This window comes from Exophiala dermatitidis (genome assembly GCF_000230625.1).
Source record: "Exophiala dermatitidis NIH/UT8656 unplaced genomic scaffold supercont1.7, whole genome shotgun sequence".
NCBI classification, from domain to species: domain Eukaryota; kingdom Fungi; phylum Ascomycota; class Eurotiomycetes; order Chaetothyriales; family Herpotrichiellaceae; genus Exophiala; species Exophiala dermatitidis.
Genome location: NW_008751652.1, coordinates 1155332 through 1176651, shown reverse-complemented (window position 1 = coordinate 1176651; position 21320 = coordinate 1155332). Strand labels below are relative to the sequence as shown.

The 21320-nt window shown below is 52.7% G+C and overlaps 5 protein-coding genes across 5 annotated transcripts; all 5 read right to left on the bottom strand.

Annotated features, from left to right (window-relative positions):
- Positions 1-1142: 1142 nt before the first annotated feature.
- On the bottom strand, positions 1143-3448 carry HMPREF1120_08239 (aspartate aminotransferase). The gene is made up of 3 exons (XM_009162484.1): positions 2968-3448; positions 1819-2747; positions 1143-1716 (listed from the first exon to the last, which is right to left on the bottom strand). The coding sequence occupies exons 1-3, from the start codon at positions 3161-3163 to the stop codon at positions 1555-1557; spliced, it is 1287 nt and encodes a 428-aa protein (XP_009160732.1). The 5' UTR covers positions 3164-3448; the 3' UTR covers positions 1143-1554.
- A 641-nt stretch (positions 3449-4089) lies between these two features.
- Positions 4090-6624, bottom strand: HMPREF1120_08238 (uncharacterized protein). The gene has a single exon (XM_009162483.1). It carries the CDS (start codon positions 6398-6400, stop codon positions 4379-4381), a length of 2022 nt encoding a protein of 673 aa, XP_009160731.1. The 5' UTR covers positions 6401-6624; the 3' UTR covers positions 4090-4378.
- Positions 6625-7270: 646 nt separating this feature from the next.
- HMPREF1120_08237 (uncharacterized protein) lies at positions 7271-9624 on the bottom strand. Its single transcript, XM_009162482.1, has one exon. The coding sequence runs from the start codon at positions 8925-8927 to the stop codon at positions 7671-7673; it is 1257 nt and encodes a 418-aa protein (XP_009160730.1). The 5' UTR covers positions 8928-9624; the 3' UTR covers positions 7271-7670.
- Positions 9625-9960: 336 nt separating this feature from the next.
- On the bottom strand, positions 9961-14718 carry HMPREF1120_08236 (uncharacterized protein). Its single transcript, XM_009162481.1, has one exon. The coding sequence runs from the start codon at positions 14483-14485 to the stop codon at positions 9998-10000; it is 4488 nt and encodes a 1495-aa protein (XP_009160729.1). The 5' UTR covers positions 14486-14718; the 3' UTR covers positions 9961-9997.
- A 77-nt stretch (positions 14719-14795) lies between these two features.
- HMPREF1120_08235 (breakpoint cluster region protein) lies at positions 14796-20140 on the bottom strand. Its single transcript, XM_009162480.1, has 6 exons — positions 19066-20140; positions 18982-19012; positions 18372-18926; positions 15912-18320; positions 15766-15861; positions 14796-15716 (listed from the first exon to the last, which is right to left on the bottom strand). The coding sequence occupies exons 1-6, from the start codon at positions 19153-19155 to the stop codon at positions 15226-15228; spliced, it is 3672 nt and encodes a 1223-aa protein (XP_009160728.1). The 5' UTR covers positions 19156-20140; the 3' UTR covers positions 14796-15225.
- Between the last annotated feature and the right edge of the window lie 1180 nt (positions 20141-21320).

Below are 21320 nucleotides of genomic sequence, written 5' to 3'. Positions count from 1 at the left end.
CAGAAGACGATGGAGATGGACTTAGGGCTTTGCCAAACACCCGAGCAGCAAATGATGTCAGCCAGCAGCCCCCGCCCGGTCGACTCTCTAGGCCAAGGTAGGTTAGCTTCGCTGCATGGTGAAGATGGGGTGAATCTTGCGATACTCGGCCACTACTCATGCAATGTCTCCTATCACCGCCATAATACGAACATCTCCGAAACATACAACAGGTACTGCACGAGCTGCGTGGGCGCGACCACAAATCGGGTCACCAATGAAGGATTACACCAAGTTGAGTCTTTGTCTTGAGCTAATCGGGAAGGAAATCCAGACGGACCAAAGTTTAAGGTTCTACTCTTGAACAGGTTACTGGGACCCGGAAGGAAATTATGTCCGATGGAAAGCATCCGAGACAAACCCAGCATCGATTACCAAAGACATACTCGATGCTCGACGGACTCCACGATTGCCGGACATCGCCGAGATGGAGCACAATAGAACCAAAGGAGCTTTATCATCCACCCTGACTGTAAGGCCTCACGACTGATGCATCTTGCTGGCGGAGGAGGAGGTCTTCGCCATGTCCCTTACTCCTGACCGCATCTACAATGGTACAATGGTGCTAATTACTGCCATCTCCTGGACCTACCTCGTTGAAAGGAATGTCAGAACCCCACCGCTACAGGAGATTTTCGGGTTGGTTCATGGACTCAACCACATAACTACGATGAAGGGAGCTCCCTCCAAGTATCTGGCCTCAGGGCAGACAGTCACACTGTTGCAAATCGATGCTACCAGGTCATTTCCGCTATTATAGTGCCTCGAAATGTACTATTACTGAACCAATGTTTGCGTGGTAGGGCATCTCGTCGGCCGGTGACGTACAGGGCTCATACCTTGTGCTGGTTTCCTTGGATTCGTCACTGTTTCCCATCGAGGGCTTACACGCGTCAAGGGTCGCCAGATACCGTCCTCAGAGAAGGTTGGTCAGAATTATCATAACGTTCCTCTTGGAGGATACTTGTGGTTTGATGCGCCTCTTGGTCCGGACGTCTGACCTCTTGGGTGCAGCAACAACGAATATTCTCAATCAAAAGTGCTGGACTGAAGAAAGCTGGACCAGTCGCACGGGCTTGGACCCTCGCGGTAATTATCCAAAGTCTGGTTCCCAAAGATGACGTTTGTTTCAGTGTATGCCAGGGTTGAGCTCAGCTTGTCTATTCTGCTATCTAACTCAGCTTTTGACGATGCGCGTGAGAGAAAGCCACCTCGCAAGCAGAATAATGCTTTTGTCGTGCAACGAACTACTCCGCCCATATGCCAGAAGCTCTGCTTAAAGAGACCAAGATCGATTTGCTCAATGGTCTGTCCCAGACGCTCCGTTATGGAGAGTTTGTGAGAGAGACCCTCGCCGTATCCCGATGTCCGATAGGCATAAAATACAAGCAGTCTAGGATTCCCTTCTCGATTGTTCCGCCCCTAACTACAACACCTTGGTTCCTTGCTGGGCCTCGGATCTGGGTTGCAGTTGCCGTAGCCCAGCTTGACCGCCCCAATCGCACAAACACCCCTCTAACCGGTGACCTTGTAGATGGCTTCGGCCAATCTCTTGACGTTGCCGGTCGTGATACCTGCGACGGAGATACGACCATCCTTGGTGGCGTAGACGGAATGCTCCTTGGCCAGCTTTTCCATTTGTTCGGGGGTCAGACCGGTGTAGGCGAACATGCCGATCTAGGGGAAAGTACACATGTCAGCATTCATATTCATGGCAGTAGGGTACGTCGCTTTTCCAGTCTGGATGATGGGTCAGAGAGGCAGAAGAGGGCGATTTACCTGGTTGGTGATGTGGTCCCAGTTATGCTTTGAGCCCAGCTCCTGCAGGTTCTTCTTCAGGAGAGCCCTCATCTTGATGATGCGGTCGGCCATGCCCTTGACCTCGCCGAGCCACTGTTTGTTGAGCTTGGGGTCGCTGAGGATCTCGGTGGCGATGCGGGCGCCGTGGATGGGGGGGTTGGAGTACAAGGGACGGACGATGATCTTGATCTGGGATTCGACACGCTTCTTCTCCTCGGCGGACTCGCAGACAATGCTGAAAGCACCGACACGCTCACCGTACAAACCCATGTTCTTTGCGAAGGACTGAGCCAGAGCCAAGCCGTGACCTTGCTCGACGAACAGACGAACCGGGTAGGCGTCCTTATCGGTGTCTCCGGAGGCGAAACCCTGGTAAGCCATGTCGAAGAAAGGGTAGTGACCTTTTTCCTTGACGACGTCGCTGATCTGGCGCCATTGCTCCGGAGTCGGGTCAATGCCGGTGGGGTTGTGGGCGCAGGCGTGCAGCAGGACAATGGAGCCCTCGGGGGCAGCCTTGAGGTCCGAAACCATGCCCTCAAAGTCCAGGCCGATGGTGTTCTTGTTGTAGTACTTGTACTGCTTGACCTCGAGCCCGGAGTCGCTGAAGACGGCCTTGTGGTTGGCCCACGACGGCGTCGGGATGTAGATGGCCTTTGCGCCCGGATAGTGACGTTGCAGGAATGCGCCGCCTATTCTCAATGCTCCCGTGCCAGAGATGGACTGTGTGATGGCGATCCGATCTTCTTTGATGGGCTTCGAGTCGGGGCCGTACGCCAGAACGGCCGCAGCCTTGATGAAAGCAGGCACACCTGTGATTCCGGCATATTCTTTGTCGTGGCCTGACGACACCACCTTTTCTTCTCCTGCTTTCACGCTGGGAAGGACGTAGGGCTTGCCATTGTCGTCACCTGTTGGACGGAGTGGTTAGCATATTGTGTCTCATATAATCGGAGGAAGATTAGGCACCAGCATGGGGACAGAAGAAGGTCAAAGAAGGTCAGGGGCGTTGCGATTGTGAATGTGCCCAAAATTGCAGGAACATCTCTGCTACGTGTTGTGTTTGGTCATGCAACACAAAGCAGAAGATGCCCAGTTGTATGTATTGGGGGTAGGATGGGGTTGACTCACGGTATGCGCCCACTCCCAAGTTAATCTTCTCCGGGAATGGATCCTTCTTGTACGCCTCCGTGATGCCCAAGATAGCATCAGGCGGTCCTTCCTTAACATGAGCCCATGTCGAGGCGTTGACGGCGCGGACGGCTTGTGACAATGGTCCTTGTCGCCGGACGGCCGAGCGAGCGACTGGTCGGAGTGAGGAGAGCATTATGGAACTGTAACGCTTAAGATCGATGAGGGACAGGATTACAAGAAAGAAGAGCTTCCGGCCGCGAGTGTGATTAGGTAAATAAAGGTACACGCGAGAGAAGAGGGTGGTGGTGGAAAAAGATGCAGCGGGTTGTCTGGAGTGAAGTGAGGAATGGGTGAATGGATGACTGAACTGCGCCGTCTGTCTACACTTTATTTCATGGGAGCATCAAAGGTGCATACGGGCAATTATTTGGGGTAGCAAAGCTTAGTGCCGCCGGAACGCGTTGCGGTGCAATGGTGCTAAAACAATTATTATTTGGGCTCGCTGATGGCATAATAGAAGCCCGAGGAGCCCCTTTCAGTTGTGATCGTGTCGGGGCTGCTCCGAGTCTCCGACATCGCTTGAGTCCGCGTTATACTGTACTACTACCTAGGTACTAATACTCCAGTACTCCAAGTCAAAAATACTGTACTTTGGTGCGGTCTACCGTGTACTACTACAAATGTGAAGCTAGCAGTGATAATTACTAGGTAGGACATAGCACCACAGTGGCACCGGTACCTTCGACGCCCTATGAGTCCTCCTAGTCCTACAGTTGTACAGTATGCACGTCGGGGAAAACGGCCCTTTCTCCGGTTGTCCCCCATGTGACAACAACCCGGACCACACAGTTTCGATGATCGAGGTCCGGTAGTATCTGGAGTTCTGGGCTGGACGACAGAGATAATTTGAATTACTCGTGGTATCAGAGGAATGCTGCACCTGTTGACCTTACAGCTTTTATTTACACCTTCGGTCCGTAGCACGAGCAAGTACCAGGTACCGTATGTATTCCTCATCTCGAGGCGTGGCCTGAGGGTGCATAAAAGAATACCCGGCCCCTAACTGTTGCGCCTTGCGCCGTGCAGGCAGTTCCGTTCAGCCGCGCATCATCGGGTCTCCTTTTCCCACTGCATCGTTCGGTCCATTGTTCCACTACATTGTTGTAGGAGTATGTCGCCATTGCAGGCTATCATTATTAGAGTACTTCATGCAAGTAAAGTGACAACGTCCGAGTCACACATTGCATGCTTGATCAGTGGTGTTGTGGGCAATACAATATAACAATCAACAGCTCACCGCTGACAGTTTCTTTAACAAGGCCAGCTAGGTGCTAGACTAAAGACCTTTCGCGGTATAGCATTCGTACAACTTCCAAGGTATTCAACTGGCCAATCCTCATGTCTCTGTCTAAGCTAACCGCACTCCAGCCTGCTTGTTCTTCTTCCCCATAGTGCCCTGGGCGTTGCTCATGCCGGTCAATTGACTGCTATCCAAGATACTAGCAGCCTCTCTCTTCTTCTCCTCAGCAATCTTCTTGAGATGTTTCTCCGTCTTCAACTTGCCGCTGCCTTTGCCGTGGAACTGATGACTGAGATGCTTGAAAGCCTCCTTCTCGTTCATCAACCGGCCGTTGTCATCGACGTACTTGATCTGAACATCCGGCTTGTACTCGCGGTTGAAGGCGGCTGCGGCCGCAATGGAACTCTGGTGTTCGCGCTGAGTGTTCTGCCAACGAGCATGTTCCTCTCGTTCCTTGACAGACATGCCCGTCAGCTTGCCGGACTGTCTGTCACGCTCACGCTGCAGACGAGCCAGTCTCTCGTTCTCGGCCTCTTGCAACCGTTGCTCAATGATGAACTTCTGTCGAGCCTTGTATAGTTCCGTCTTATCCGTCGGATCGGTGTCCTTGAGGATACCCCTCTGCCGCAGCAGACTAAGCGCTGCGCCCACACCTTGATCGAGCGTCTTTTCTTCGTCCAGTCCCATGTGCGACACGTCCGGACTGACTGTAGATCGTGCTCGCTTGATCCGGTCAAGCAGTTCTTCTTCATTTTCCACGCCGCTGTATGCTTCACCCATGGGGTGGTCTTCATCTGCGGCTTCCTGCTTGACCTCTGCAGGGCTACGAGCATCATCAGGCTGTTCCACCGACTTCTTGACCGAAGAGGCCCTCCTCGGTCGCTCCTCTTCCCTCGGCCGCGAAGACAGATTGTCCAAAAACACCGTGGTGTCGTCAAGCACAAGACCCACATCAGCCTCTTGCTGGTGTTCTTGTTGTGCCTTTTCCTCTTCTTCTTTAAGCTGCTTGATAATGTCTTCTGGCTTCCTCTTCTGCTTCTTCAACACGGCCATACGATTTCTAGCAAGTGCTTTGGCCAAGTCATCGTCATCATCGTTGAAATTATCGGCCGTAGTCTTGGGTTTGGGAGGCGGAGCGGGTCTGCCGGCATCGAGGTCCATGGCATCGCCGTTACTGGCATCATTCTGTTGTGCAGGGGGGAGGATCTCGTCGTCGTCGATATCTGCAATTCGCTGCCTCTTGGACGACTTTTTAGTCTTTTTGGGTTTCTTGATCTTGACCTCCATGTAATCCGACACGGGTTCCGGTTTCAAGATGTCCAGACTGACAGTATTCTTCAACACATCCCCAATCTGCTGACGCTTGGCCTCGCGCTCCTCGAGAACCGAACCCTGGCCATCCAACGTGAAAGCCTTGCGTTTTTTCTCATCATACTGTGCTAACAAGTTTCTCTGCGAATCATCGTTGACGTCGTAAGCCGTCCTCTTCTTCTTGAGCTCGAGTCTCTCCTTGAGCTTCTCTTTGGCCACGAGATCGGCATTCTCCAGGATATCTTGTTGGTCGTCATCGTCGTCACCTTTGCCGATCTCGGTATCCTTGAGCGTCAGGATCTGTTCGGTGTCGCCGTCCTCGAATTCGCCAATCTCATGTGCGACCTGCACGCCCGCAAGATCTTTGGCCGAGTATTCCAGAGCAGCCTGTCTCTCGCGCTCGGCGAGTTCCTGGGCCAATCGTTCGGCGCGTTCACGCTCGATCTGGGCCTGTCTCTTCTTCTGGGTTTTCAACCAGGTCTTCGCATCCACATCGGCCTCTTCCACGTCTCCGAGACCTTTGCCCACGAGCTTGGCCTGTCTCGCGGCAGCATCGCGGGCCTTTTGTATCTGTTGTTTCCGTTTCTCCCGCTCCTGACGTCTTTTTTCTTCGTCTTGCAGCCGCTTCCAGTTCCCAAACCCCGCGGCCTCGCGGGTTTCCAAGGTCGACGCGGGCTCCTCGTCGCTGTCGTCGCTTGCAGAATGGTCTTTGAATGAAGGTCCTTCAGCGCTCGGTGGAGGTTGTCCACTTACGTTCAGTAATGGCAAGCCCAGGCTTTTGCGGAGCTTGTTCATCTGCTCGATGTCGGGAGTTGCCATGATGGCGGTAGTAGTAGTCACTGCACTGATATTGGCAACGTATGTGCACCACCGATCTCAACCGCCTGTCTAGGAAGCAGACAATACAGTACCGTGTTATGAGGGCAAAGATGAGAGCGAAGCGATTAGGTATTGGTGCCCGTCCATGAGCATACAGTAGGTACTAAGTGCAGTGTAGTGCAGTGCTGAACCCGAACCGCAGCCTGGACGCCAGTGTCACTGCGTTCATCCACAATCCAAGAGGCAAACTCCAGTCTTAACCTACTATAGTCTAGCGCCCTGTAAGTCTTGGCATCAAAATCTCGACTTCAAGTTTGTCTTCCTCAACTCTTCCCTTCCTTTCCTTTCTTCTTTTCTTTATCCATACAACAGTTCTGTATCGCAGCGATCCCTTCCGCCTTCCATGAAGGCGTGTTAGGTTGATTGCTGCGACGATCGGCCCATCGCGCGGAGATATTATCTTTCCCATTAATGTCTTTTTTCCCGGTCGACAGAACTGAGATCAACGCGAGACCTTTTTGTTCTCCCTTTCGGGGGAGAACCGGTCCGCCTTGAGCTCATCCTGAGACGAAGAAGAGACCCCGATCGTTGAGCTTTTCTCACAAGAGAATTGTTCCGGTCTGGTCTTTTCTTTCCGAACGGGGTTTGTAGTTCGGCGGACCGTAAGGTGTGTAGGGAGACGTCTTATTCCCAGGCGTGGTGAGATCCTCGTCGAGGAATGATCACCGGGCAAAACCAAGACTATTGTCTACATTTCAAATTTAAAATCAAACATTCAAAAACATGTATACTTGTCAATAAAAAAGAGGTTTTGTGCAGGATAGGTAGAAGCAATGCGGAGGGAGTATGTAAAGGGTTGAAAATGTGGTCACTCTCCTTCAGCAGTGACATGCTACTTGCAACACTACCCTCGCAATATCATACAGATACCGATTTCCCTCGGCCAGAGTGGCTGTTATCGTTGTCGTTTGTTGTTTTCATCGTCATCTTTCTATAACCCGATGCATGTACGCATGCGCAACATCTACTTGTACTTGTACCTCCGGTGTTTTGAGTACCCTACATAGCAGGCATCCGTTGGACCATTAGCAATTCAATTTTCCCATCTACTGCCAGTGTATCATGCTTCGTATGTGACAATCTATCGCTCAAGAACCATAAAAACCACGTCCCTTTCCACCATCAGCCTCTTGTCTAGTCAGTCAGTCAACCATTGTCAGCCAGTCCGCCCGAGCTACTCCCTCGTCTCCTTTTATTTTAGTTTCAACGATCACCACGAAACCAAACACTTTTCCCGATCAAAGCCAGCCCTCAACTGACTCTTCGGCTTAACCACCTTGCCCTGCAGAATCGTATACCGAACGATATTCTCACAGTCCTCGGGCCTAACCCTAGCCAACCAAATCAGCTGGACGGCTTCTTTTGGAATGGCGGCAGCCTCCCCCTCGGACCCCGGGTTGCTGTTGCTGTCAACCTTGCCCTTGTCCTTGTCGATATTCCTGTCGTTGTTCGCATTCTGACTCGGCCTCTGGCCTCCTGCATTCGCAGTTGCGCGTCGATAAATCAGCACGTTGGCACTATACTTGTGCCCACCAACATGATTAATGAAATAGATACCCACCCCACCGGGCCGATCGTCATGGAAATCGCGGTACAGGCCCATAGGACGGAGGATGCGTTCAAACTCCTTGCGCAGCAGGGGAGCCGACTGGCCACAGCGGGCGTCGCGGGTTTTGTGGCTGCACATGAGAATCAAGTAATCGTGGGGAATAGGCCTGATCCTAAAGTTGGAAGAAACCGTGGCCGGCAGCGATCTGGGTTCGAGGGAGTCGTTGATATGTAGTTTCGAAACGTCAACGTCCACATCCTCTTGTTGTTTGTGTTGCTGCTGTTCATGGACTTCTTCATTTCCTGCCGACACATGTCCATTGGCAGTACTAGGGGTCACACCAACACCACTCTGTTGATGTTGGGGCTGTTCTCTTCTCAACGGCGTAGTATTCGTCGGACTCTGCTCCACCACCTCCCTGAGCAACGTCTCGACTTTACTCGGCGCGACCTTTTCGATAACCACCCAAGCAGGCAACAACAAACAATCACTGGTGCCGGGCTCGACATCCTCATCATGATGATGGTCATGATCAAGACTTGGAGGCAAATTACTCGCACTCAACATGATCTTGCCGTTCTTGCGGTCCAGGCCGGCTTTACCGACAGCCTGCATCACAGATCCCTTTTCGTCCGTCACGTCGCGCACCCAGTCGGTTTTGCCTGTACCGACGATCAAATGCGTGTTCCAACCCTTGACGTGGCCGTACAGCTTGTCGCTTTCGTCAATTGAGAACTTCGCTGGATAGTGTGTCGTGCAACTTGTGCAGTCGTGTAGACATTCTTCGCCGTCGACTTCGGGCCGTGTTGGGGGGAAGAGTTCGGTTTCTGTTTTTGCTGTGCGGAAACCGGACTCCCCTTCGGCACCGTCGGAGTGGTTGCGGTGGATGAGCGATTTCACGCTGCGAAAGAGTGACATTTTGTATGCAACACTTGTTGTCTGTATCTGGATGTAGAGTATCCCTCCGGTGATTGATTAGATAGCGCAGCCTCTATCCTTCGAATACAGTGCAGCCCTGACCGGAACTGGGGATATAAATGCAATGAAGCGATTGATCGTCAATCCTGTCGTATCGTCAATCCTGTCTCCGTGCAGTGTCGCCGTATCTTCTCCGCAAGACAGTAGGTAGGTATAGTACACTGCCCTGACTCGAAACACAAGATCCGACCTGTGACCTCACTGCAGTACAGCGGAAGAGGACCGGCGTTGATAGTTGTAGATTGATGCAGTGTTGATGTTGATCTGATTTTATTGTAATCGTAATCTGATGAGGGCTGATTTAATCTGATCAGATTTGATTCGATTTGCCGCCTGGCACTTGCACGCCGCGTGGCTAGTGGTACCCGCCGCTGCAGTGTGAACCGGAGTCGATTATTGGTCGGAGCGTACAGTACACTCAGGCTGCCAGTGACAGTGACAAGTGGCACGTAGATGATGGCGTGCGATGATGATATCAGATTCGGTTTCCGGTTCGGTCGCCGGGTTCTCAGTCGAGGTGCGACTCCAGGCAGCACTGAAGAGAGTAGTAGGTACAGTAGGTAGGCGAAGAAGAATGCAATATCTGAACATGAAATGGGTTTCGATTTATTTGTGAGGACCACTTGCTGCAGCCTGGGGTGCGCTTTCAACATGTACTAGTATTGGAACGAGATAAACTTAGGACCGAGATACGACGACATTATCTCCGATTTGATTCGGCCATGACAGAATATGGGTCCTTTCGGCGTTAAGACTCGGCTTCATTTGAGCCGCATGGCCGAAACTTGAACAACACTGGCATCCTACCTAGGTACACACGTGCTGCATCACGCTGGGGACCGTCAGTTGAGTACTACAAGACTGTAATACCGTAGACAGGCAGGATGTAAAGTACCTTTAGGTATCTCACGACTTAATTGGCGAAGAACAGCCAATATCCGCTCCATTAAGGGGAGGAAAAAAAAGGGTAAAACTGATGAAACCGACTTGCATTCGCAAAAGGCTACCTATCACCTCCTAAACATGGCGGCAGCATCCTCCTTCCGCCACTCGATTTCCAGACTCGAATCATACACCCGATCAATCACCGTTTTCATGCGATCGTACGCATGCGCATATCGCGTCGAACACTCGTCAAAGACCCTGGCGATCAAAGCCCTACTACTACTGCTCAGACTTCCACTGGGATCGTCGGCGTCAGTGAAATGCTTTTCGATGCGCTTCTTGAGCGTCTCAATGCCCTTGCGCACCTCCTTGGCGTCGTATGCGGCCAGGATCTTCTTGGCCGAGCTGCGCGAGTGACTCGGTTTATTGGCAATAGCGGCATAATTGTTCGAATCCGTTGATTTCATCATGGCTTCAGTACTCTCGAGGAAATCCAGCCATTTGCCCAGGGGCCGCCGGATCACGGCATCGGTATATTGAGCCAGATGAGTCAGTTGGTCGCGGGATGCTCGCTCCGTCCACTCTTCCAATACCACGTTGTGGTGCGTTTTCACCTCTTCCACAAAGAAATTCATGTTTTCAATCAGCAGGATATGGTAGTTGAGCGCTTCTTTGTCCTCGGGATCTCCGCTCGTCGGTCCACCTGTATGAACCACGCCGCCTGCCGCGCCTGCGCTCGAGCTGGCCGGGTGGTCCTTGGCGATGAAACTCAGAGATTCCCACATCGCCTTCAACAGTTTGGTGTACGCATCATTCACAATGAAGCGCACCTCGAGCGAGTCGTGGTGGGCAGTAGACTCTGAAGGAATCATCTCCTCCACCGCCGAAGTAAACTCGGGGAACACTCTCATGAACGAGATCAACCCCTTACGTTTCTTGACCTTGACTTTAGTCTCTTCAATCGCTTTGACCTGCTCTTCCACAAATTTGTGGAAGAGTCCCGTCACTCGCTCGTGAAGGACGCGTACCGTCCGAGTGATGAATTCCTGATTGGTCTCTTCATATTTGGCCAGACACTGCTCTAGAGCGACGAGCACGCCCACGCCATGTAGTTGGTCCATGTGTAGTACCCAATCCACCAACGCCTGAAGGTCCTTGACCCAGAATCCATAAATACCCTCGACGGTGTTTTGCACAACCTTGGCCATGGTTCGGTCCGGATCGTAAGGTTGCTTGGCCTGCAGGTTGGGCACCTGCCGTTGTTCAGGAGGCTGAGATTGTACCACATCGGCAAAATCGGCGTTGGACTGTGACTCGAGATGGAAAAAGTGCACAATGAAGTTTTGCTCTTCGGCAACAGCCGTGGCTTGCTGTTCAAGCACTGTCTCAAACACAGCCCATGCTTCTGGTTTGCCCTCCCTCTTGTCACCCATTGATTGTTTCAGAGCAGTGGTCCTGACCGTTTTACCCCGTCTGACCGTGAGCTTGCGGGCAGCCGTGGAAGTAAGCGACTCTTCTGCTTTCTCTTTCTCTTGGTGCGTGAACAGAATCTCCTGTTCCTCCCCGGTCGGCTTCCTGGCCGTCCGCCTGAGGTTCATGGTGAAGTCGCGGAACTGCTCCTGATAGATGCTCTTGACACTGATCTCATAGCTGCTGATCAATGTCTGCCATTCGTACTGATTGACCTCCCGCACGAAGAGCATCATAGCGTTGTACACCCACAGCTCCTGACGTGAAGCCGTGTAAGCCCGGAGATTGAGCGCAATAGATGTCCCAGAAGAAACGCTAGCTTTTTCCTCCTCGCTAGTTCGTTGCTCAGCCATCTGAAACATAGCCTTCATATGTTGGTTGAACCGGTTGATGAACATCATGCTCTCTTGTCTATACTCCTCCTTCTTTTGTTGCACCGCCCGCATTTGGTCAGTGTTAGAGTCGGCATACACGGGCAATCCTGTACCATGAGTCGAAGAAGCCCCAGTTTGACGGAGCTTATTCTGCCGGATTTCAGGATCGATGGTCAGCATGGCTCGGTAGAGCAGTGCCAAAGAACTCTCCACTGCCTGCAGGCCGTCCAAATTGTCAATGGGCGCTGCGCGGAGAGCTCTCAGGTCTTCGGACGATATCGTCAGCGTCTGCAACAAGTTCTGTAGCTCCGCCTGGAGCAACTTCTGGTTCGCCGTTTGCACTTGCAAACCTTGTCCTTGAGCCTCAATATACTCAATATCGTCGTGCAGAGTATCAAGTTCGTGGGCATACAACGTTAGTAGACCATCGAGTTCATCACACTCTGCAATGGCTCTATCAAACGCCTTTGCCAATTCTTGCACTTTACTTTCTTGTTGTTCCAAATGGCCCAACCAACCGCTTGCCTGGGCACGACCGATTTCCCGACGAATCTCGGTCTCGAAATCTTCCACCTTTTGCTGCCCTGGCAGTCTCCCACCCCAGCCAAACTCGGTCAGAAGCTCATTGAAATCAGCTCCGCGGCCCTCCAAAATTCGAGGATCGATCCCCAAGGTCGCGCAATGTTTCTCGACTTCGGCCTCCAATTTTTGCCGACGCCTCCTCTGCGGCGAGCGTGACCGCCCCTTATCAGGAGACTGTGCCCTTTCCTCCTTGGGTGGTGCCTGTTGCTGCGGAGCGGGCAAAATGGCGGGAGTCTCAGAACGTGCAACGGTATCAGAAGTTGCCGTTCGCTCAAGGTGGACTTTCGGCACTGTGTCATTCTGTGTGGGTTGCGGAGTAGGTTGATTCCTCTCGTTACCTGCCCCTGGTAGGTCTGGAGTGCCACTCCTTGCACTATCAGAACTCATACCCCTCATCAAAGGTGCTGGTACTACGCTGGTGATGCCATCGGGCTCGTTGGATTGTCTCTCCTGCAGTGCTCTCAGTCGAGCAGCGGCGCCACCCTGACGTGGTTGGAAGGCTGTTGCAGCGAGAGCAGCTTTTCGGAACCTGTTCGCAATATCCTTCTCCGATTTCTTCTTGATCATCGGCCCCAGTCCCGGACGATGCTCTTCTTCCACCTTGGGGGGAGCTGGCGCTTCTGCTGGCTCGTCCGTAAAGGGTTCATTTGTAATGTTCTGAGATGCATCCTTACTTGATGCAACGGCATTCCCACGCCTGGCAGGATCCTGTTGGGACTTTTCTTTGGCAAAGTAACCATCATCTCGTTTCTGTTCTTCCTCCTCTTTCAGTGCGCTTGGCGTTGCTACCGGGGTGACAAACTCGCTATTGTCCTGACTCGGAGGGCCGAGTTGGTCGGATCTGGATTCTGACACAGCTGCGACTGGCCTCTTACGCTCAGGCAACGGTTCATAATCGCGCGCTGGGGTGCTAGACACTGGTTCGGGAGACGTATAGTCACTGTTGGCCGCACTCGGTCTTCGCTTGTTGAAGCTTTCACTACCACCAGCATTGCGGGCTGAGTCCTGGCCAGGCGGCGGCCCTTGTTTCCTCGCTGCGCCGAAGCCGTTAGGTCTGAGTGGAGGCGGTTCGAGAGAGGAAGCCTCGGAGCGCTGTAAGGACGATTGCGAGGCTTTGGGGCTGATTGACAGCCGCGAGCTTGTCGGTTGCAGGCTGTCCGTCAGGGACGGCGCTCGGCCGTCATCTCGCCTGAAATGGCTACCATACGGCTGACCACGAGGCGGCGGAGCATCATTCATATGCTGATCCCGTCCGGACCTTCCTGAATGGCGGGAATCACCCGGACCATCGGTAGTAACCATGTGATAGCCTTGATGCCGCACCGGACGTTCCCTCTCTGGCGGTTCACTACGGTTGCCTTCTCTGCTTGGAGGTGGCTGTGGATGTGGTTGTGCCGTGGAATAAGGTGATTGCGGCCGGTTCGCACTCAAGGCGGGCACAGAGGGAGGAGGAGGGGGAAGGTTGTGTGACCGTTCAGGTGTGAGGTTCGGGGACAATGCGGCATTTGGGTTGGGAGTAGTCTGGGACGACGGGGTTCCAATGAGCTGTGTCACCTCCTGTGGCCCAAAGCCGATGAGGTCTGGCACACGGCCGCCCGTGTATTTCCGGTATATTTTGATAAGGCTGGCGATGAAAAAGTCTTTCTCTTTGGCGGTGTCTGCTGCCCAGAAATACGGCTTTCCAAGAGTGACAATGAACCCTGTGTGGGCTGCCCATTGCTTCTCCATCTGCTGTTGCGGCGTTGCCGGCACCATGGACGAGTATGAAGTAATTGCAAGTAATTCATCCAAAGCCCATGTCTTCCCTATTGAAAACGTCCCGCTTGGGTTTTCGCGTGCTTTGTGGACTCTAACCTTGCCCGACCTTCGCACCGCAACAAGAATGACTCTAGGCTTTTTGTTCGACGCAGGCGAGTCGGGAGGAGGTGGCGATGACGGGTAGGACGCATCTTCGGTGACCCTGACATGGGTGATGTAGGACTCGAGCTGCATCCCATCAGGGTCCCGCTTGTGGAAGCAGCTTTCAATGATGCGCCTCTTCTCATCTTCGAAACGCGCGGCGAGCGACTGGGTATCTTGTGCCCGGGCGGGTTGCCTGGCATCCTGGCTGCCAAACGATCCCTCGCGCCCACCGCTCGCAAAGGAAGGCTGCTGTCGGGGCCCGGGGTAGTGTGGTTGTTGGTTCATCGTGCGAAGAGACCGTGGCAGAGGGCATCATCTTCTGGCGCCTAAGGATAAGGAGAACACGCGCGCATCGTCGAAGAGCGGACTTATAAGAATAGTGCTCCTCCAAGTCTCCCTCCTGGAGAGTGTTCAAGTACTGGGTGTGATAGTCGTCTGGTGAGACGTGTATCCACGTCTGGCCTACGTCTGTTGTCGACAGGCACCTTGGTAGAGTCTGGACGACTTGCTGAATCCGCAGGTGTGTCGTACTGTAGCGGCTGTGACGGTTACCCCAATGCGGTATAATTTATGCTAATCCCGTTTCAGCCACCAGCCCCAAATACCCCTAATGCCAAACACTCCTGTTACTGTTGTTCAACGCCTTAAAGATGCGAAAAAAGGTAGGAAATACTAATAGTTGCGGATTTGAAAAGGTTCATTCTCATCGTCCTCACCTGGACTGTATCTTCCTATCCAGATCCGCAGTAGTCTCACAACAATTTAAACCTCACACTCCAGTGGCCGAGAGCTCCGCCCTGAATCGTCACAGGTCAAGATGGCGAGCATGTCGCAAGCTTCGCCCTTCCATAAACTTTACAACGCAAACATCGCACCAACACTTCACAGCTCCTCAATGACGCCAGGCTGAATGGAGTAGTGCACAAAAGTAGTCGCCCTGATCATGATAAAAAGCCTGTTTCCCTCCCAATCTCAACCCAGAATGAAATCCGCTATTCAACGCTGGACTGACGAATCGCTTTGTCTCAAGTTCCAAAGATACGATCACTGTGTTCGACCATCCACATGACCGCCTCGTTCTTCGTCTTGGTATCGCTCAGCTCACGGTTGATGTTCTCGGATCTCATTATGGTTGGAGCGAAGACAACAGCAATATTCATGCTGGTCATGAGATTGACCTTTTCCTGCTGTACAACACGGGCGAGATGCTGCATCAGATAAGTCAGCGTCTCATAGTGGATTCGAGGCAGTTCCTCCAATGCTCGTTCCATAGCATCGATTCTAGCCTCGCGTTCTGTGATGGTAGTCGTTTCGAGAAGTTTGTCGTAGACATCATAGGTGATAAGCGGAACCGGGAGCCGTCTGAAATACTGCTTCAATCCAGAAGTGACGGCATGTATGTCGAAGTCAGGGTCGGAGATATCAAAGTCCTTGGTCGGGTTTTCGAACCACTCCTTGACTTGCTGGACTTGCGAGTTGGCACCAGATTTTCGATAAATGCCTTCCACATCCATGCCTACCTACTGTCAGCACAGGAAACTGTTAGGAATGGGGACAAATCATACCTCGGGCTTCCACTTCTTCAATGCACCGTACAACGATAGAGGGAACGGATGTCTTCTCAAACTCGGCCCGTTGTTCCAGGTCAGAGCCAAACAATTCTGCAGCGTGTTAGCATGAGCAATGAGGGAAAGATTCCAGTAATCCTTACGTGTAGTGGCATCCACCAGTAGGGACGGCGTGCTTGCATTGGCCTGCTGTGCATACAGACCGTTGGGCTTCGTTGCGGTCTTCTGGTTGCCGAAAAAGCCAAATCCGCCTTGCTTCACCGGCTCCGGGTTCGTCTTGGGCATGCTCCCATACTCTTGGCCGACAGGACCGGAGCCGTAGGCCCCAGTTTCGGCAAATTGAAGGTCCCGGCTGTATGTTTGCTGTGTCGAGGAGAAGGCACCTTTCAGACCCTTTGTGACTCCCTTGGCCACCTTTTGGCCCCTCCTCCAGTCAAACTTCTTGGGTTGACCCTTTCGGATGTTCACCATCTGAGGTCCCTGAATCACCGTAACCGGCTCCGCTTCGCTGGCCTGTAGTGTGCTTGCGGACTCAATGTTGGTCAGGTCGGTGGACATGTTTCGGGCCACGGCCTCTCGGGAGTCAAACGACAAGTTCGACTTTTCTTTGTGATGTGAATAGATTCCGAGTCCGTTGATGGCGGCTTTGGGGGCTTCAGGCTGGACGCCGGAGTTGGCCTTGTACAACCCTTGGATCTGGTGCACCAATTGGTTATTCAGCTCCGCAAGCTGGGCGTTCTTTGAAGACAGCTGCTCAAATTCCATAAAACTCTTGTCCTTCATCTGGGTCAAGTTCGCGATCTCATCAACCAGATCATTCCGTCTTTGGATAGACTCTTCGATCTGAGGCGCAAACGAGTTCTTCAACTTTTCCAATGCTTCCGCAAACTCGCGCAGCACGGTGCCTCTCAATTTGTTGACATCGAATGGCTCGCCGCTACGTTTAGCGACAGCCAAATGTTCGGTCAACACTTCCAGTTCACGAACCACAATCTCCTTTTGCGTATCGAGCACCACAATGGTCGACCTCTTCTCCTTGAGCTCGGAATTGACCTGCTTGATATCGGCGGCCGAGTCCAGCTGTGCCTCTAGCTCCGCTATCCTCTTCTCTCGCTCGATTATCTTTTGACGCTCGCGCCGGAGTTCGTTCTTGAACCACGAAAGCTCATCGCGATGCTCAGGAGATGCACTGCTGGGACTGCTAATCTCTTGACCTATCGACGTCGTCGGCAATGCTGCTGGGGATCGAGGCCAGCGGTCACGCGAGAGGCGGCCGGTCTTGTCGCTGTAGCTGCGGCCATGACGCACGGAATTTGAAACTCGTTTGAGGAAAGACCCATGAGCACTTGGTTCATCTCCGGCCATGATCCGAGCCATGTCTTCATCCATGCTAAACTCGCCTCCTGTAGAGTACCTGGGAAGGCCCAGTGCTTTCTGGCTTTCCAGATATCGTTGATTCTCTGATTGCATTGTGCTGAATGATTCATTTCGAGATCTAGAGTGGTCAGCAGGCGGTAGAGGTGGCGCACGGGGGTCGACGAAGGATTCATTGCCAGCTCTTCCAGCACTTGGGAGGTCCCCCTGGTTGAGTGAATCATCCGCCGTGTCGAAAATGCTCCTGGAGCTGGGTGATCCAATAGGACCTGATATGATTTTGCCGCCATTAGCCCTCGCCAGATCAGTAGAAAGACTGGACGACAGAGGTACGACGGGAGTCCCATTCACAGCGCTGCTAAGACTGGAAGGGATGTTTGCTGAAGAACTGAGATCTTTCCTGGGTATCGTCTGCGCTCGCTTTGCGCTTTCCAAAGAATCGCCCCGCTTTGGTAGATTCTGCAGCACAGACGCTGCCGGCAGCTGAGCTGGCTTGGGCGACTCTTCTGCTTCGCTCTGAGGACTCGATTCTCTTGAGATTTGAGGAGTCGAGAAACCGCGATCTGACGGTGAAGCAGTCTCCATGGCGGCCGCCTTTGTTGTTGCAGGTTGTTCAGTTGGACTTGGTGACTCACTCGCAACGTCTGCCTGAGGTGTGGAAGTTCCTGATCGAGAGTTGGCGGCAGACGCAACAGCCTTCTTGGACTTAGGAGCGTCTTGCAATTTGAACTTTTCATTCAAAGAACCATCGTTGGGGCGGGCAGTTTGTGACAACCGGGGCGAATCTCCCATCAACTTTGAAGAACGGTCGACAGAGGTATAAGGAGATGCATGTGCAGACCCGTTTCGGCTGACGTTACCGCCAGAGCGGCTTCGCTCGACCAAATCCCGAGACGGTTGACGTCCTTTCTCCTGGTAAGCAATATGAGGACTCGACGTACTCGACTTCGTTGTAGCCGGTGCTGGCCTGCTGGAGAAGTAGTCTCTGGGCTTTTCGTCGACTTGTCGAGGGGTCGCCTGGCTGGAGACACTAGGAGACTGAGTAGATGGTTGAGGGGTAGGGTCAAATGCCAGTGGAATCAAGAATTCCTCGCCACCACCGCCAGTAAGATCTGAGCGCTGGGACATCATTGAATGCCTATTGTTCTTGAAAGTTGTTGATGGCAGAGTGAGCATATCTAAAAAGTGGGTCAGTATTGTTATGGCCACCGAATAGATCGGCTACCTACCTCGAGGCGGGTTCTGATCTGAAGATGATGGTCGAGAGTCATCGTCACCGCGCAACTCGCTCATGGTCTTTGCAACCGAAGGCAAATCAGCCGGAGCCTCCACATATCCTTCTGGGTAGGGTGAATGATCCTCTGGGACATATGCTGTTTTTCTGGCCTCTGGTGGAGGAATGGCAGGAAGGGACTTGTCCAGCTGGACACTATTGTTCGCTGAAAGCTTCGAGCGCTGTGCATTGTTCTTTGCTGTCCTCTTCCGTCTTCTGGCCATTAGCGCTTCATGACAGTCCATACAAAAGATTCCTTGAGACGTCCGCGCATATCTCAGGTTTTCAATCTTCCGTTTGCAGTTTCGGCATTTGAAACAGTTGGCGCAGAAGGCCTGGTCGCCTGTAAGGATAGCGAGATCCTCTATTTTGTTTCCGCAGCTACTACAACTGTAAGTACAGTTGTTGCAAATCAATGAGCCATCGCCCAGCAGGAGGAGATTCGCGTCGGAATCTAGGGCGGTTCCACATGTATTGCAGCGGAAGCAGTCGATATGCCATCTGTTGCCGGCTTTTGCACATGTCAGTACTGGTATGGATGTGACGGGGGAGGACAGGCACTGTACCTAGCTCAAAAGCTTTGCCTTCTTCCAGAATCTTAAGACTGTTGTCAGTACAACTTTGTATAGTGATAACAATGCAAGACTAACCTGGCCGCATCCTTTGCAAGGAAAGGGGATGTCATCAGGGTCCAGGGGTGACTCTGGAAATGGCGCAGGAGATTCCAGTGCGGTCGCCATAGTGTCGGGTTGTCTTGTCGTGTGCTGAACAATGGGCCTGCCCGGTCGACATATGGTAGACTTCACTGACAATCAATCCACATACACCGAGTCTAGTCCACCAAATCAACCGGGTGGTGGTTCATGAATAATGTCGACCCTGTACAGCTCTTCAACCCAGGCTCAACACTTTGGACATTTAACGACGCAGTGACCCAGCTCTTGTCCCTTTTGGCGTGGGGTTCCCAGTACTTCGTATGCTGCTCTAGGTGCTGCTCTAGGCAGTACTCAAAGCACAATAGTGGCTAACGGCGAAAACGGACGCTGATGTGGTGATGGGTGAAAGGGCCGTTTGCCGTTGATTAATTCGGACGATCAGCGAGATGCAATCGTGCGTCAGACAATCGAACAGATCGTAAAAGACTTTTGAGGCGGTGCGCGACACAATAACGAGCAGAGAAGGGACGGCAAACAAACGTCAGATCAGTTGTGTCAGCTCATACGAGTCCAGGAACGAGGTTGCGAAGATAGAGGCGAGAGAGATGGTCGCGTCGCTTCAGTGGTGCAAGTCGTAGACGGGTGAGAGGGTGACGTTCCGTGTAGACGGCAGAAGCGTTCAAGGCGAGCGTCGGGGGAGAAGACGCATTGAGACGGCTGATGATTGTTGTCGTGTGTGTAAAGCAGAGTGTTCAAAAGCAAAGAGTTGCTTGTGTTGGCTGCGGGATGAGAATCTATGTCGTGCAGTGCAAGTGTGCGGAACTGAGAGATCAATGAATTGATTACTACCGAGTGGTATGTATGCCTGCGCAACTGCGGTGCCAGACTCGTTGGAGGAGGCACCGCAGAGCCAGCAGACACGACGCAGGCACAGACTCCCGCCGGCGGACGCTGGAGCCAGGGCGCGCCCCAGCAAAGGCTCGATAGGCGCGGATGGCACACCTGGCACTCGACTGACAGACAGGTTCACAGGGTTCACCAGCCTTCACAGCCCCCAGGCGGTCTGCTGGCTGGCTCCTTAGGCTCCCCTATTAGAAGCATCTGGGAGCGTGCCAGGTGTCTCCTGGGCCTATAAGTGGGAGTGACTTGGGCTCTTTAAGCCTAGCGCAGAGCCTAATGATTGAACAAGGAATATCAGCCAGGCTGACGATGGCCTAAAACAGCTAAGCACCCAGCGGGCGATGACGAATCCCATTCATCAGGGCCTCTTCAGCGACAGCGCCGTCTCCGTGGCATCTTCAGCTAAACTCTTGTCATGCTAGTGGCACCCTGGCTGCATCAAAAGATGGGGAGACCTTGATTAACCACAATAATATCACAGGCTGATAACTGGTAGATCGATATTAAAAAGGGGGTGTTGGCAGTGGATGTTGTAAAGAGATCTGGCCGGGTCCTGCAAATCGGGGAGCAATCTGTTCCGAGTCACAGTGTTCCATGCAACTTGCACACAGTCAACTGCGGTCACGATACATGTACCTATATCTCCCATTTGATCTACCCTCCGTTTGTACCCTGGTGGCCGGATCAGCGGCGTGATTGTAGGAGCAGGCCAGCTTCGATACGAATATCATCCGTCCACAGTAGCATTCGAATATTCGCTTGCTCCTCCGACTTGCTGACGAGCTTTTTGACTGCAGTGCGACCACACTCACACATGCTGCTCGTATTCACCTGTCACACACGGCACTTCAGGTAGGGGGACTCGCACATGCCCATACAGGTACAAACTGATCTGTGCCCACGTGGCGAGTGTGACTGAGAGCGACACCGACAGCGACAGACAGCATCACCTTAGAACACACTGCACTGGCAGGGAGGCTGATCAGTAAGGTAATGCTTGGTAGATTAGTCCAGGCCGCCTGCAGAACATCTGGCGTTTCACTTGGCCTTGAAATCAACAGGCCACCCCATACATCGCCTAGGGAGCCTCTACTCGTAGCAGCCCTGTTCTAGCACTGTTTGGTACGCGATTCGCCTATTTTGGCCCTCCGGGAATCGGTTATACTTGCACATAGTCCTGTTAGATCGCCCGGCATTCTATGCTGTTGTGTGGGATCTGTTAAGTGCGGAGTCTCTTGTTCCGCAGCCAGGAGTTCAGACTGTTTGTCCACTTCCATCTGAAACACAGCATGCTCCACCATCGTGGTCACGACATGACCATTGATTACGCAATTCTAGTACGACTACGT

Excerpts from the sequence above, each read along its gene's own strand:
- HMPREF1120_08239 (XM_009162484.1), bottom strand. The coding sequence starts at position 3,163 with ATGCTCTCCTCACTCCGACCAGTCGCTCGCTCGGCCGTCCGGCGACAA. Across the intron at positions 2,748-2,967 it reads CTTGGGAGTGGGCGCATACC|GTGACGACAATGGCAAGCCC; the intron begins GTGAGTCAACCC and ends TCCGTCCAACAG. Across the intron at positions 1,717-1,818 it reads GGGACCACATCACCAACCAG|ATCGGCATGTTCGCCTACAC; the intron begins GTAAATCGCCCT and ends ACTTTCCCCTAG.
- HMPREF1120_08238 (XM_009162483.1), bottom strand. The coding sequence starts at position 6,400 with ATGGCAACTCCCGACATCGAGCAGATGAACAAGCTCCGCAAAAGCCTG.
- HMPREF1120_08237 (XM_009162482.1), bottom strand. The coding sequence starts at position 8,927 with ATGTCACTCTTTCGCAGCGTGAAATCGCTCATCCACCGCAACCACTCC.
- HMPREF1120_08236 (XM_009162481.1), bottom strand. The coding sequence starts at position 14,485 with ATGAACCAACAACCACACTACCCCGGGCCCCGACAGCAGCCTTCCTTT.
- HMPREF1120_08235 (XM_009162480.1), bottom strand. The coding sequence starts at position 19,155 with ATGGCGACCGCACTGGAATCTCCTGCGCCATTTCCAGAGTCACCCCTG. Across the intron at positions 15,862-15,911 it reads ACTGGTGGATGCCACTACAC|AATTGTTTGGCTCTGACCTG; the intron begins GTAAGGATTACT and ends AACACGCTGCAG. Across the intron at positions 15,717-15,765 it reads TGAAGAAGTGGAAGCCCGAG|GCATGGATGTGGAAGGCATT; the intron begins GTATGATTTGTC and ends GACAGTAGGTAG.